Source organism: Cynara cardunculus (assembly GCF_001531365.2).
Source record: "Cynara cardunculus var. scolymus isolate 2C chromosome LG 2, CcrdV1, whole genome shotgun sequence".
NCBI lineage: Eukaryota > Viridiplantae > Streptophyta > Magnoliopsida > Asterales > Asteraceae > Cynara > Cynara cardunculus.
The window spans coordinates 5,088,923-5,102,242 of NC_037529.1; the positions used below are offsets into that span (position 1 = coordinate 5,088,923).

Sequence of the window (13,320 nt, forward strand, 5' to 3'; positions counted from 1 at the left end):
TATATTTATCTGCAGCTAATTACATGAGTTCAAACATGAAACTTTAATAAGTTGTATTTACACACAATTTACTTTGTAATCTTGAATTTTAAGTAATATTAATGTATAAACAATGGTTTTTAATAGTTTATGTTAAATGTTTTATAATACAGTATAGATATAAGTTTAATTTAACATTGTTTCTTTATATCTTATTATAACATATAAGTAAATTTAATTAATCCACATGTTTTTAACTATATATTATACGAATGGTTTACCAAACATTTATCAGGTAAGTGCTTACCGGTAAAACACATCATCTTTACATATCTTGTCATGTAACATTCTCGGTCATTAAAATGAATTGTTCGTAAACGTCTTTTATTCAGTAAGCACTTACTGATAAAAATATTTTTCTTTATTTACCGATAAGATTATTTGTCCTTTTCAAATTCAATCAACAAGTATTTGTTTATTAATTGTTCTAAAACCCTCTGAACGATTTTGTATTATGGGTCTCCCTTAACCATTAAGAGTTCTAATTTCATTGTAAACAATTACTAAACAATTATATTTCATTTTGTATTATATCATGAGAACCTCTTAATCATTATGACCACTAAATCATTTTACACCAAATCATTCAGCAACTGCTAAACAACCCTTAAATGTTGTATTTTTATAAATATTATGTAATTACGGTTGCAAATATATTAATAGCGGTCACGTGAGACGGCAAGATGGGGGGTTTGACTTGTGGGGACTGCTGCTTCAATGTGACCACGACATGTCGTGCCATATTTGTGTATAACCTCTCCTTTTTACACTTTTATTTTCTACGGTTGATACAAAGTTACAAGTACATTATATGTATTTACCAAAATTCAATAACGTCACAAAGTGCATTTTAATTATATTTTGAAATTAAATATTCATAAAAAAGCAATTATAATCAAATAAAAATAACGTTTACACGGGATTTTTTTAATTTTGAGGTTATAGTAATAAGATGATTAGTTACTACAAAAATGCCAATGGATGGTTTTATAAAACTAGCGTTTGAAAGTACGAGCTTAGACCACATTTTCTAATTAAAGAAAATGCGAACCGAAAGTAAAGGGTGTTTTATGGTTTTTGTTTTTTTTTTTTTTGAAAAAAAGACCGACAGTTTTATTAAAACCTAAAGAGGTGTACTATTGAACGGAATAAAAATCCTCTTGTGGTTACGAAGATTCAAATACGGTGACTCCGAGCTATCTGTAAAGAAGGTGGTCACCCTGAGATTAGTCGGCTCATATAGCGGGTTAAATATCTAGGTTAATAAAAAAAATGCTCTTGCAAGCTACAAAACCATTTCATTGGGCAGTTTCGATGTGAGGTATTTATAAGTAAAAAACATATGGTTAAATAAATCATCATTGGTAAGAGTTCTTATAAGTTCTTGTATAAAAACCTTGATTCTTATCTTGAACTTGTTATGAAGTGATATATTTTTTTTTTTGTATTATCTTTAACTTTTATATGATATATAATTATTTTGTTGTATATATTATTTATCTAGTACATACTTACCGAGTAAGACTCTCGGTTTTTGTCATCCCTCTTACCAGATATAATGCTCGATATTTATTGTAACGCCCCCAGAACCCCGTAGCAATGATATTGTCCGCTTTGACTAACCTGCCCGCTCAACCACAAAGCAGTAGTCRCACGGTTTTGTTTCTGGCAGCCGCACAACGCAAGCCCCAAAACCGGTCATGCTAGGATGAGGTATCCACACCCTTATAAGGAGTGCTTAGTTCTCCTCACCAACCGATGTGGGACGGGTTGTTACATTTATCATGTTCATCCGATAAATTAAGGGGCCGTTTACCAAACACTTACCCAATAAACGTTTATCAGTAAAATTTAACACTATCAATTACTTACCGGGTAAGATTTTAATCCACCAAAATGATATCGTATGCAACAATTTACCCGATAAGTGCATATCATGGTAAGAGTCACCGCCCTCACTTACCGGGTAAGACTCTTGGTCCTTGTCTCGCTCTTACCAGGTAAGATTATTGGTCCTTGTCTCGCTCTTACCAGGTAAGATTATTGGTCCTCGTTATATTCATTCGATAAGGTAATGTGACTTGGTAAGCGCTTACTCGAGTAAGCGTTTGGTAAACGGCCCCTAAGTGAACTGATAAGTGTGTTTGCTTTAGTTCGGTTTTGGTTTATACTATTTATATATTACAAAAAAAACCTTATAGTATGAGTTTTTGTTCAATTATGGTTCCTCTTACTAGCATTTGTTAACTTTCATCCATTAATTCCCATTACATAATCTTTATATGGTAATTTTATACTTGAAAAGTTGAAATATGATGTGACAAACTATATGGATGAGTCCTTGAGTTAAATGATCACTTTCTTCATTTAAATTGGCTTCCTAACCATCTCTATCTCGGATTGACCCAAGATATCACTATTTCGGCAATATTCAGATCCGTAATATTGTGGACCAAGCTAAAAACCAAAATTCAACACCCGACGGTCAGGTCCGCAATTACGATGGTAAACTGGTTGAATTTGACAATTTTTGTCTTTTAGCTAGATCCACAATGGGTATTTTACGTATGTAGTGACATTTTGGTCAACTAAGCAAGAAATAGTGTGAATGTTGGTATCAAAAAAAGCTACATATTATATATTGAACAAAGGCATAAATATAAAATTGTAACATTAAATAATGGAATGGGATGAAGTAGGAAACAAATTTGATGAACCAAATGAATTAAGATTTGGAGAGATAAACGTAAGCAGTGATGAAAGCAATAAAATTAGGAGCAGGATCAAAATTCAATTCAAATAAGCAATCACGACATAATATGTATTATGTTTGACAAAATAGTTGATAAATTAACTAATTAATAATAAATTTTTTGATAGTTGATAAATTAGCTGATGAACAAATTGTGTTTAACACCACCGAGCTTATAAGCATGTAAAATAACAAAAAAAAAAAATAGCAACTTGAAACAATAGTCAATTACAAATATTTCATAATATGATTAAAATAAATTTCTAAATATATGATGTACGTTAATCTATGATTTTAAATAACCGTTATATATAATATGAATAAAAATAAAATTTGTCATCCTCACATATCCTAATTAATTAATATTTCTTTGAAAATATAATTAATAAATTAAAATTATTTAGCATATTTTAATTACCTATAAAATAAAGTAAATATACCTTTAATTTTTATGTAACTTGTACAAACATTTTTAGAGTTGTTATATTTACTTTTTGATAATTAGATACATTCGAAAAAAGGGTTATGGACGGCTGATTTTGGACCAACATGAATACGTTATGATTGACAATTGGCTAGTCTTTTTACCTATTAGCACGGTACCATTCAGACGGATAGCTTATCTGTGTTTAATGAAGAAAATTGGATCAATAGTGTGAATAAAGAATCCATATGGATGAAGTGGGTAGCAGCTTTTGGTTGCAACTTTGTAACACGAAAAGTGTTTGTATTCACGTTACAATATTACTAGTATACCATCATCATCACCACCACCCTACATATGATACCACCATGTTATCTCTATTACTTACTAAAGTAAATGAACAAAAAAAAACTATACCCTTCCAACGGGCGACGCCGGTGGCTTTGAAACGTATTTTCCAGGGATTTCCTCCCAACTTTTCACTTTCTCATCCGGAACGTAATTCACTTGAAAGATGTGAGTTAACTTCTGGCTACTTACAACCGCTACACATATGGAGAATGCTTGAAGCAAAGACATTGACGGATCATATTCAAGCGAGTAAAGTCCGTCTTCAAGTGAAACCAAGCTAAATTTGCACTTCTTCTTCCCCCTTCCCTGCTGCATTTCATTCCATTTTCCAGTTCATAATTCCTTTCTTGTAGAAATAATAGATTTGGAATGATGAGATATAAGAATAAGAGGCATACAACTACCAAAAACAAAGCAAATACCTGGTAACATAGGTCGAGACGATTTGAGGGAGTTGGGATTTCATTCTGATGACTGAGAACGTGAAATTGGCAACCTATATCCCAGCCTCCACAATCACATACTCCACCAGATCTCCATCGGTTTATCAATGGAGAAGGTCGTCCACCGTTTGGTAAACTATGAGCACCCTCAGGGACAATAACCACCATGCTATTCGAGCTCCCTATATCTCCACAGATTTCATCACTTGGATTCTTCACAATTATAGCAGCTACTTCCCCATCTAGCATGCGATCAAGTGTTCTCTCATCTGCCTGCACACTATCACTACTATACAAGACCGACTCTCGTACCACATATAGGTCTTTCTCTGAACCACTAAACTCAGCATGGTATGAGCTACAAATCTTCATCTGTCCAACGATATTATACCCAAAGCCGAAACTTTTTTCTTTTGAACCTTGGTATATCCAACCTCCATGCTTCTTCTTGTTCTCGTGTACAGAGTAGAATGCATAAATCAAGCTTGAATCATCCTTCCCAGATGGTAACTTTTTGACAGCAGCAGCTAGAATGTCGCTGCTGCTCTCCACCACAAGTTTGAAAAAAGGGATTCCATTCTTCAAAGTTAGCTGTAGGAGAGCCTGTACATTACTTGATCTGTACTTACTCTGAAGCCATTCGTTCTCTTTTACAGGGGAAAAACTAGTAGAATTTTGGTCTAGTTTTGATTTCTGAACCTTGTCAGCTGAATGGGATCCTTTAAGCTTCAGCAATGGGTCTAGCAATCTCCTCAAGGGACTAGACCTGGATGAATTGGTAGCATTTCCCTTTTTCCAGTTGTAATTGACCAAATCAGGAGAGGCTTCAAAATTTACAGGCCCAGACTTGAAGGATGTATGTGTCGAACTTAGTTGTGGAACAACAGATGAACTCTCCTTAAAGCTAAAACTTCTGGTCATCTTCCCAAGGCTAAAGCTAAATCTCCTATTGGGAGACGACTGTCTCCCTTTCAGAGCAGGATGTTCATCTATGTCCACATCACATTTCTTGGTTGAATGTTGTACAACTGGCTCGTTTCCTTCAAGCGTTCTACCTCTCATTGGAGTAACTGGTATCTCATTAGAACATTCCGGATCAGGGTAGGTCTCAGTACTAAGAGGTAACGGGAAAGGGCAAGAGTGAGGAACTTGAGAAAAGGGGTTTGGTGAATGGAACTCCGTTGGAGAAAAGCAATTGGATAGTCTACTCTGGCTTGCTTCTGTCAAATGACCATCACATGAATTTCTAGAGTCTGAAAGCCAAAGATCTTGATTAGAAGAATTGATTTTGGTCCCATCTCGAGGTGAAGACAGTACAGCATTATGGTTGCCACTGGGGCAAGGATCATCAGCATGATTGATATTATCATCTGATGGCATCTTAGTTGCACTAGCCTGAGCCTGAGACCTCATCGTATAACGTGGAGAATGACATGGACCCTGTTTTCTCCAGTCTGATGATGAAGTTTCCTTTTCTGATGTCATTTGATCTGTTTGTTTCTCTTTGCTACTGTCAAACTCTAGCGTATCATATTTGTTGCCAGGTGGCAGATCCTTCCAACAAGGACTTTGGGTCCCATTGAATGTTTGTCCAGGAGAACTTTCAGAAAGTTGCACTTTTACTGCCTTCCCTCTCGGCCATCTAACACCTGGGGAAAGTCTTTCTCTGCAAGATGAATTGAGTTGTGAACAACTTGATGCATGTTGATCCCTCCGAGGTGGATGAATCTTTTTCCTAGTTCTCGATAACCTGGCTGATCCACTTTCCACAAGTATGGGATTATTGCTAGAGAGCGATGTCTTCATGTTATATCTTGGTGGAATGCGTTTTTCATTGGATTTCCAGTTTTCTAGACGACCCCAGTCTAGAACTCCAAAATTCAAAGCTTTCCCTTGGATATTCTCACCTTTTTCCACACGCTGGAGAAAGCCAGGCAAATTTTTCATGTGCTTCACAAGGCTGTCATCTTTATCTCCCATACTTCTTAATGACTGTTCTTTGTGGTTCATCACGGGTTGCAGATGAACCAGATGCTTCTCACCTGCACTTTTTCTCAACTCATGAACTTGACCGACAAATAATGGGTTTTCCAGTTTAGTGTAATCTAGAGCTTTTCTGATCCTATTTGCTCGCAATGATACAACTTTCGCCTGCAGCCCTTTTGAGATTTGTTGTTCTCTTGAACCCATTCTGAGCTGTGCACTGTATCTGATATCTCATTCATCCATGCTAGCTGGAAAATGTAAGGAACAAGAGAGAGCCTCGGTCAATATATTGCATACTCAAAATCTAACGGCCATTATATGTAAGTATTTGTTTTCGTTTTTGTTAAAAGCTTGGGAGTTAACTCACAACAACAAATGCCAAAGGGAAACGAAATATAATTGCAATGTGTATTAATTTGCAAAGAGAGCATGAAGGTGAAAAGAGAGGAAAGAAAAAGCTAAGTGGAAAGGATATCCCCAGAAAAAACTTTCGTTTCATACCATACATGGTGAGAGAATGAGCAAAGAAGAGATCACGTTGAGAAAGTAGCTAGAAATGTAATATTTAGTTGAATACCATTGCCAAGCTCAACTAAACATACCAGTTTAATTTGATAAACAACAAAGTTCCTTGCCATAACAATGTACACTAATAAAATATCTAAACATGGGATTGAGGTGCCACCTCAATAGCACCTCACCTCAGAGTAAATTCTAGAATGCAGGTCATGCTATCATGGAAACTGTTGCAACAGTCTCTTTGACAGAAAACACATGCTCAAGAATGCGATGCTCAGATATAAAACAACAAGCCATATCTTATTAGCATTAATTTAACAAGGTCAGAACCGAACCTAAATATGAAAATCAACCTTCATTGGACAGTGGTACTACAGTTTAGAAGTAATTAGAACAGCTCTAGTTTAACTCATTGCCATTTACTAGCTATATCCTTCCAGATAATACGTGAAGTTGGACAGAAGGAGATATCAGAAAGTTCAGAGGACATGTAAATTCTATACAAACGAAAATTAATTTGTGCATGAAAAAAGTGCTTATAGTAACGAGTAACCCCCTTTCATAGAACCGGCTATATAAATTGTTAACTTGTGAAAAGAAGATAATGTAGGTACCAAGAGATGCTGGAGCACCATTCCTATCAATCGGAACAAAATAATATAAAAATATTCTAAGAGCACATACTACTGGAATTCTCATATCAAACAGTGAAACTATACTATATCGAAGTTTAGCCTTCTGTTGACAGTACTTTGATATTCATCTAACTTGATCAGCAGCTATTTTAAAATTTCCAATGTTACTCACCATTCCACTTTTTAGGGGTGTAGATATAACATCATTGACTGCATCCACAGTTAATGGGTTTCTATCAAATTTTCAGTCTCTATGGAAGTCAGACTAATCTGTTGCTCTCAATTAGACATATATTGTAGGACAACTAAAGGTGCAGATATATATTACATTGGTTACATCCATCTCGAAGCACTCGGCCATGCTACCTTCAAGAAACCAGGAGAATTCATGTCAATTCGCACCAAACCTAACAATGTTAGGAATCTTAAAAATTCCATCCCAGTGTATTCCCACTCTGCATTTTCAACCTATCAATGCAGAAGGCACCATGGGAAAAAGACTGTAACCTATTAACGTTTTGCATCAAACAGAAATCCATCGATATATCCTTAAGAACCATGATATTATCAAGAATACTAGCATTCTCTAATCTATTATACGCATTGATAATCCAAATGCTGTTATGCTCTTGTCCTTGTTGCCTATGACTGTGAGATTAGTCATATTACTGGGAACACAACAACCAGCAGGCTAGCATGCCTCTAGAACTCATTTTCACGGAGCATCTTTTGTGACTACTAACTTCTTTTCGATGCCTAATCTAAGCAATAAGTCGTGTAAAAATGGTGTGAATGTTAGTTTTTTTCCTTTTAAGTTCATAGGTGGTCTATATGTTGCCTTTTCAGTTACTATAGTTGCAACAGTTCCCCTTTCCATGGGGTTAGGCTGCCAGGCCCCATTACTACTCTGAGGTCAGGCCATCTTCCTTCATATTTATTTGATGTTTCTAACAATAGGACTGAACAGGTACTACAGGGTCCAGGGTTAGCCACATTGCTTAATTTGAATTTTTGGATAAAAATGCATAACAAAGTTGTACCTTACAATATGATTGGATCTATATCCAAAAGCCTCAGGAGTGTTGCGCTTCACTAGAAGACTAGAAGCAGATGTAAAATCACACTAGAATCCAAAATTATTTTATGCTTATAGTAGTAAAATTTATAGGACTACACAGAGACAAATGGATAAGGCCTCCTCTCCATCACTGATTTTAATCATCTTGCTTATGGTGCAGATAATTGTAGACTCCAAGAGAATCTAACGCCCATGGAAAGAACATAAAAAGCCATGTGAACAAAACTTACATTTTGTTATGCTTTTTTTGGTGAGCACGCTTGGAATTTTCTAAACGTATCAGAAAACAGTTCTACTGGATATCGGAGAGTAAAGAGGTAGAGCCAACGAATCTGGAAAGCCAAAAATGTGCCTGAATAAAACGAATCCTCCATAAATCTTCAAGATTAAATACAAGTTCCTTATGGAAATTCACAGATCCAAGGCATCAAATAGCTAAAAACGAAGAAAAACACACACATTAGAAGTATTTATCAGATGATGAGACACACGAATAGAAAGAAATCAAGAAAAGGAAAGAGATAAATCACAAATCTAGAATCTACCTTCACTGGAAACTTCAAGAAACAGAGTCTTTCTTCAGATGCATTACATGAATTAAACGAGAAGAAAAGAATTACAACGAAATCTTACTCTGTTGTTGGTTTCAGCAATAACACGATGAGTGTTTGTGGTCGTGAATGGCGGAAAATGAAGAAATCAAGAAGGTGATGTTGAATCAGAGGGAAGAAAACCCCGCGAAATCTGCTCCACTTGAGTCACAGTGAGTGTGTGTGTGTGTGTGTGTGAAGATGATGATGGGGAGAGAGAGAGAGAGAGAGAGGAGGGTTTCGCTTTCAATCGAACGGTTAAAAGGCGAATGAATGGAATCGAGGAGTGGGGCCCAGATGTTGCGTGCTGGTGGACCCACACGAGACGTGACGTCATACGGGTTTCCCGTGAATTGTGAATGCTGCAATGGGTCTGTAGGGACAATTTAGCAGGCCAGCAGCGACTTCATATTTGTCGCACCCTATTCTCCCAATCATAGTGTGGTCGGGCTCTCTCGCCCTATCACATTCTGCCACGTTGCGCATTTCACCAAACATTTTAATTTTCCTAAAATCCTCAAAATAATAATTATTTATTCATGATAATAAAGTTTCTAATTTTTTTTAATCATATCAAATACTAATATTTTTATATGATTAAAATCGAATTAAATATATTTGAATGAAAACATTTATTAGTCATATGTTCACATAATATATATTAAATTATTTATATTTAGATATTTTTATTATTATATAAAAAGTAAAGATATGACGATGTTTTTATACAATTTATTGTACACGTCAACAATTTGGGACGAGAGAAGTGGAAACAATTTGATGGAAATTCGCTTGTTATGAATACTTGAAATTGCTCGTGAAAGTCGATTTAGTCGACATATCTGCTAGATCATTAGTGTTATGAAATTGTTGGTGAAAGTCGATTTAGTCGACATATCTGCTAGTTTCACTTTCAATTGTTATGAAATTGCCGACCCTACTCCATTTGGAGGTTTCGTTATTTACGGCCATAAGAAAACTTTAATCATGTTTGAAATAAAAAAACAAAAATACATATCTTTAAACATCATTTAGATATACTAGTGTTCCAACCGTGCGTTGCACGGTAGTCATAATATCATCTTCAAAATGAATGTTATAGATTAAAATTTGAAGTCCACTTCTAAAAAAAATTAAACAAATATATGTGCCAACTACTCATTAACATTAAAAGTTTTTAAGAGAAATTGACAACAATTTAGAACCATATGCTAATTTAAGTTATCTAACTATGCTCGATAATGGTGTTACAAAGTATTCTACAAATGTTTGACTAATGTTAATAGTTTATTTAATTAGAAGTCACAATTTTAACTGAAATCTCATATAAGGGTGACAAAATCACGATGTTAATTTTGTAACAAATTTAATTGAAATCCCATTTGAAGTTATGAAAAAGAAACGTTTTATAATATTTCAAGTGAAAATTATAGGAGTGCATAAGTTGTAGCAACAGTTATAGATTTCAAAGAGGGTCATCCAAAGAAAAACAACCTTATGACGCAAACCTCATTATTTGACACAAAGACATCTAATCCACATTTCTTATACACTCCATTTTGTTCAAAATTTTCAACTCTTCACCAATATGGGATATCTCAAACTCAACTACAATTCACCAACACCTCAATACTTAATTTTCATGATGTCATCTCAACACTCTTGGTTCTTCCTTTAATATATATATATATATATATATATATAGGGCCAAGATCAAATGCTAACCATAATTTTTGTGTTAACCTTATTAACTGATCTTGGTCATCAAAATCTATAATCAACGGTTAAGATTAATCAATAAAAAAAATTAAATTTTAAAGTTTGAATTTTAATTAGGTCTAGTGAACAATGATGAAAGATGCATTTTGGGAAGAAAAATACACTTTCTATGCGCGGCTACTATCAAATGTATTCTAGTAAATTGAATTCATTTGTAACCCCCAAACAATTAATGGGGAGTTACAAACAATCAAATCCCAAAAAAAATGCATTCATATTATTAATTTTTTTTTACTATTGATCTTTCATGTTCACTATTGTATGAATTCCTAAATCGCATAAGAAACATGGTAGTAACGATTTTCAGTATTGATCAATTTGAACACAAATGAACCATGAACACAATTTGAACACAAATGAATAACCGTGAACACAATTTGAACACAAATGAACCGTGAACACAATTTGAACACAAATGAACAACCGTGAACACAATTTGAACACAAATGAACCGTGAACACAATTTGAACAAATTAACAGATGAACACAAATTAACAGATGCTACCTTAATTTTGTGGGGCGTCTATGTATGTGAAGATATGGGCCAAAAATTGCACATATTGTGTTCATTTGTGTTCATATCGTGTTCACGGTTCATTTATGTTCAAATTATGTTCACGGTTCATTTGTATTCAAATTGATCAATACCGAAAATTGTTACTACTGTGTTTCTTATGCGATTTAGGAATTCATACAAGAATGAATATGGAAGATCAATAGTAATTTTTTTTTAATAATATGAATGCATATTTTTTGAGATTTGATTGTTTGTAACTCCCCGTTAATTGTTTGGGGGTTACAAATGAATTCAATTTACTAAAATACCTTTGATAGTAGTCGCACATAGAAAGTGTATTTTTTTCTTCCCAAAATGCCCCTTTCATCATTGTTCACTAGGCCTCATTAAAATTCAAACTTTAAAATTTAATTTTTTTATTGATTAATCTTAACCGTTGATTGTAGATTTTGATGACCAAGATCAGTTAATAAGGTTAACACAAAAATGATGGTTAGCATTTGATCTTGGCTATATATATATATATATATATATATATGTGTGTGTGTGTGTGTGTATGTGTGAGTGTATACATACATCATGGACGTTCCAAATTTTTTGAAGACTCTGTTACACGTAATTTTTTTATTACACAGTAAATGAGATAACAAATATACATATATACAAATTATAGAGATGATGATGTAAACATATTACCGTTTCTTCTGATAGAAATTAGAGAGACCCTGAGGTGGACTATAATTTTGTATTTGTTGACGAAAGACTCTAAGTAATGTGTTCAAACAAGAACATATTCATTTTACGAGAACGCGAGAACATTTTTTTTACTATAGACAATCACATGTGATACTATTATTTCATCACATATGATACACATGCGATACTAAATTAGAGACGCGGACGATTTTCGATGCGATCTTGGTTGCGGACCAAATCGCCCTTACACCACTAAGCCCCCTCACATGTATTATCACATGTGATAAGGGTGTTGTTGATATGATACTATAATCCATTAAGACTATCACATGTGATGCTAAATCATAAACGCATACAATCTTTGGCGCGGGCTAAATAGTAGAACACGTTGTCCGCACATCACAGGGTTCCTTCACGCGTATTATCACATGTGATAAGGGTGTTCTTGTAAAATGGAAATGTTCTCGATTGAACCTCCACACACACACATATATATATATATATATATATATATATATATTTGACACACACATGCACACATAGTAATAAGTAGATGAAAATATGATGTGTTCCTTTGGAAACTCAGGCGTGCAAAATATCCCATCTTTTTTATGTTCACCTTTTTGACTTTTGAGTTAATTGTAGAAATTAGGGTTCATGGTTGGAAAATTGTAATCATTCTTAATTAATTTCATATATATATATATATATATATATATATAGAGGTGGGTTATTATACAACCTTTTACATTTGTACAACCAATACAACCCAATCTCAACCGTCCATTTAATTTGATGAATATGCGATTTCATAGAAGTTTTGGTTGTTTCCTAATATGAAGTATTAATCATAATTAATGAACCCTATTTATCTTTCATAAATATTCAAATCATAATAAATGAACTCCCATCATTTCTATAAATATCTCAATTAATTGGGTTGCATTGGTTGTACAAATGAACATGGTTGCATTTGAAAGATACCCTATATATATATATATATATATTAATAAAAAGGCTTTCATTTTTTAAGTGCCAGGATGGGTTAATAACAAACGAATAATTTTATTTTATTTTTAGCCTGGATATCCAACCCGTTATGTGAGCTGATTAATCCTAGGACGACTACCTGCTTTGCAGATAACCCGGAGTCACCGCATTTGAACCTCCGTGGCCACAAGAGAATTTTTATTTCTCTTCAGATTTGAACCTGAGACCTTATAGTACTTTTGATATTTGGAACCAAGTTCAAACCAATCATACACCATCCTTGTGGTTCAAATAAATATTCTTTATGTAACATGTAATTTTTTTTTAGCACGATTCTAATACTTTGATAATTTTTATAACATTTAATTTTTAGCTGATTAAGGTTAAAAAATTCTGGTTTATTTTCGTTTATAATGTGTGTGTATATATATTTATATTATAAATATATAAAAAATCATTGGGGCTCTTGTTTAATGCAGTGGCCTGTTGTTGAATGATGAAAGAAAACGTGACCTTTTTGA

General features: G+C 34.0%; 1 protein-coding gene across 4 annotated transcripts; it reads right to left on the bottom strand.

Moving 5' to 3' along the window:
• Positions 1-3,544: 3,544 nt before the first annotated feature.
• Positions 3,545-8,924, bottom strand: LOC112507059. 4 transcript variants are annotated; one of them, XM_025111465.1, is made up of 4 exons: positions 8,861-8,921; positions 8,458-8,579; positions 3,989-6,243; positions 3,545-3,872 (listed from the first exon to the last, which is right to left on the bottom strand). In XM_025111465.1, exons 3-4 carry the CDS (start codon positions 6,197-6,199, stop codon positions 3,627-3,629), a joined length of 2,457 nt encoding a protein of 818 aa, XP_024967233.1. In that variant the 5' UTR covers positions 6,200-6,243; positions 8,458-8,579; positions 8,861-8,921; the 3' UTR covers positions 3,545-3,626. The 4 variants fall into 4 exon arrangements, with proteins under 4 accessions (XP_024967233.1, XP_024967230.1, XP_024967231.1 ...); XM_025111462.1 differs by having other exon boundaries at positions 3,545-3,875; XM_025111463.1 differs by having other exon boundaries at positions 3,545-3,875; positions 8,458-8,924.
• Between the last annotated feature and the right edge of the window lie 4,396 nt (positions 8,925-13,320).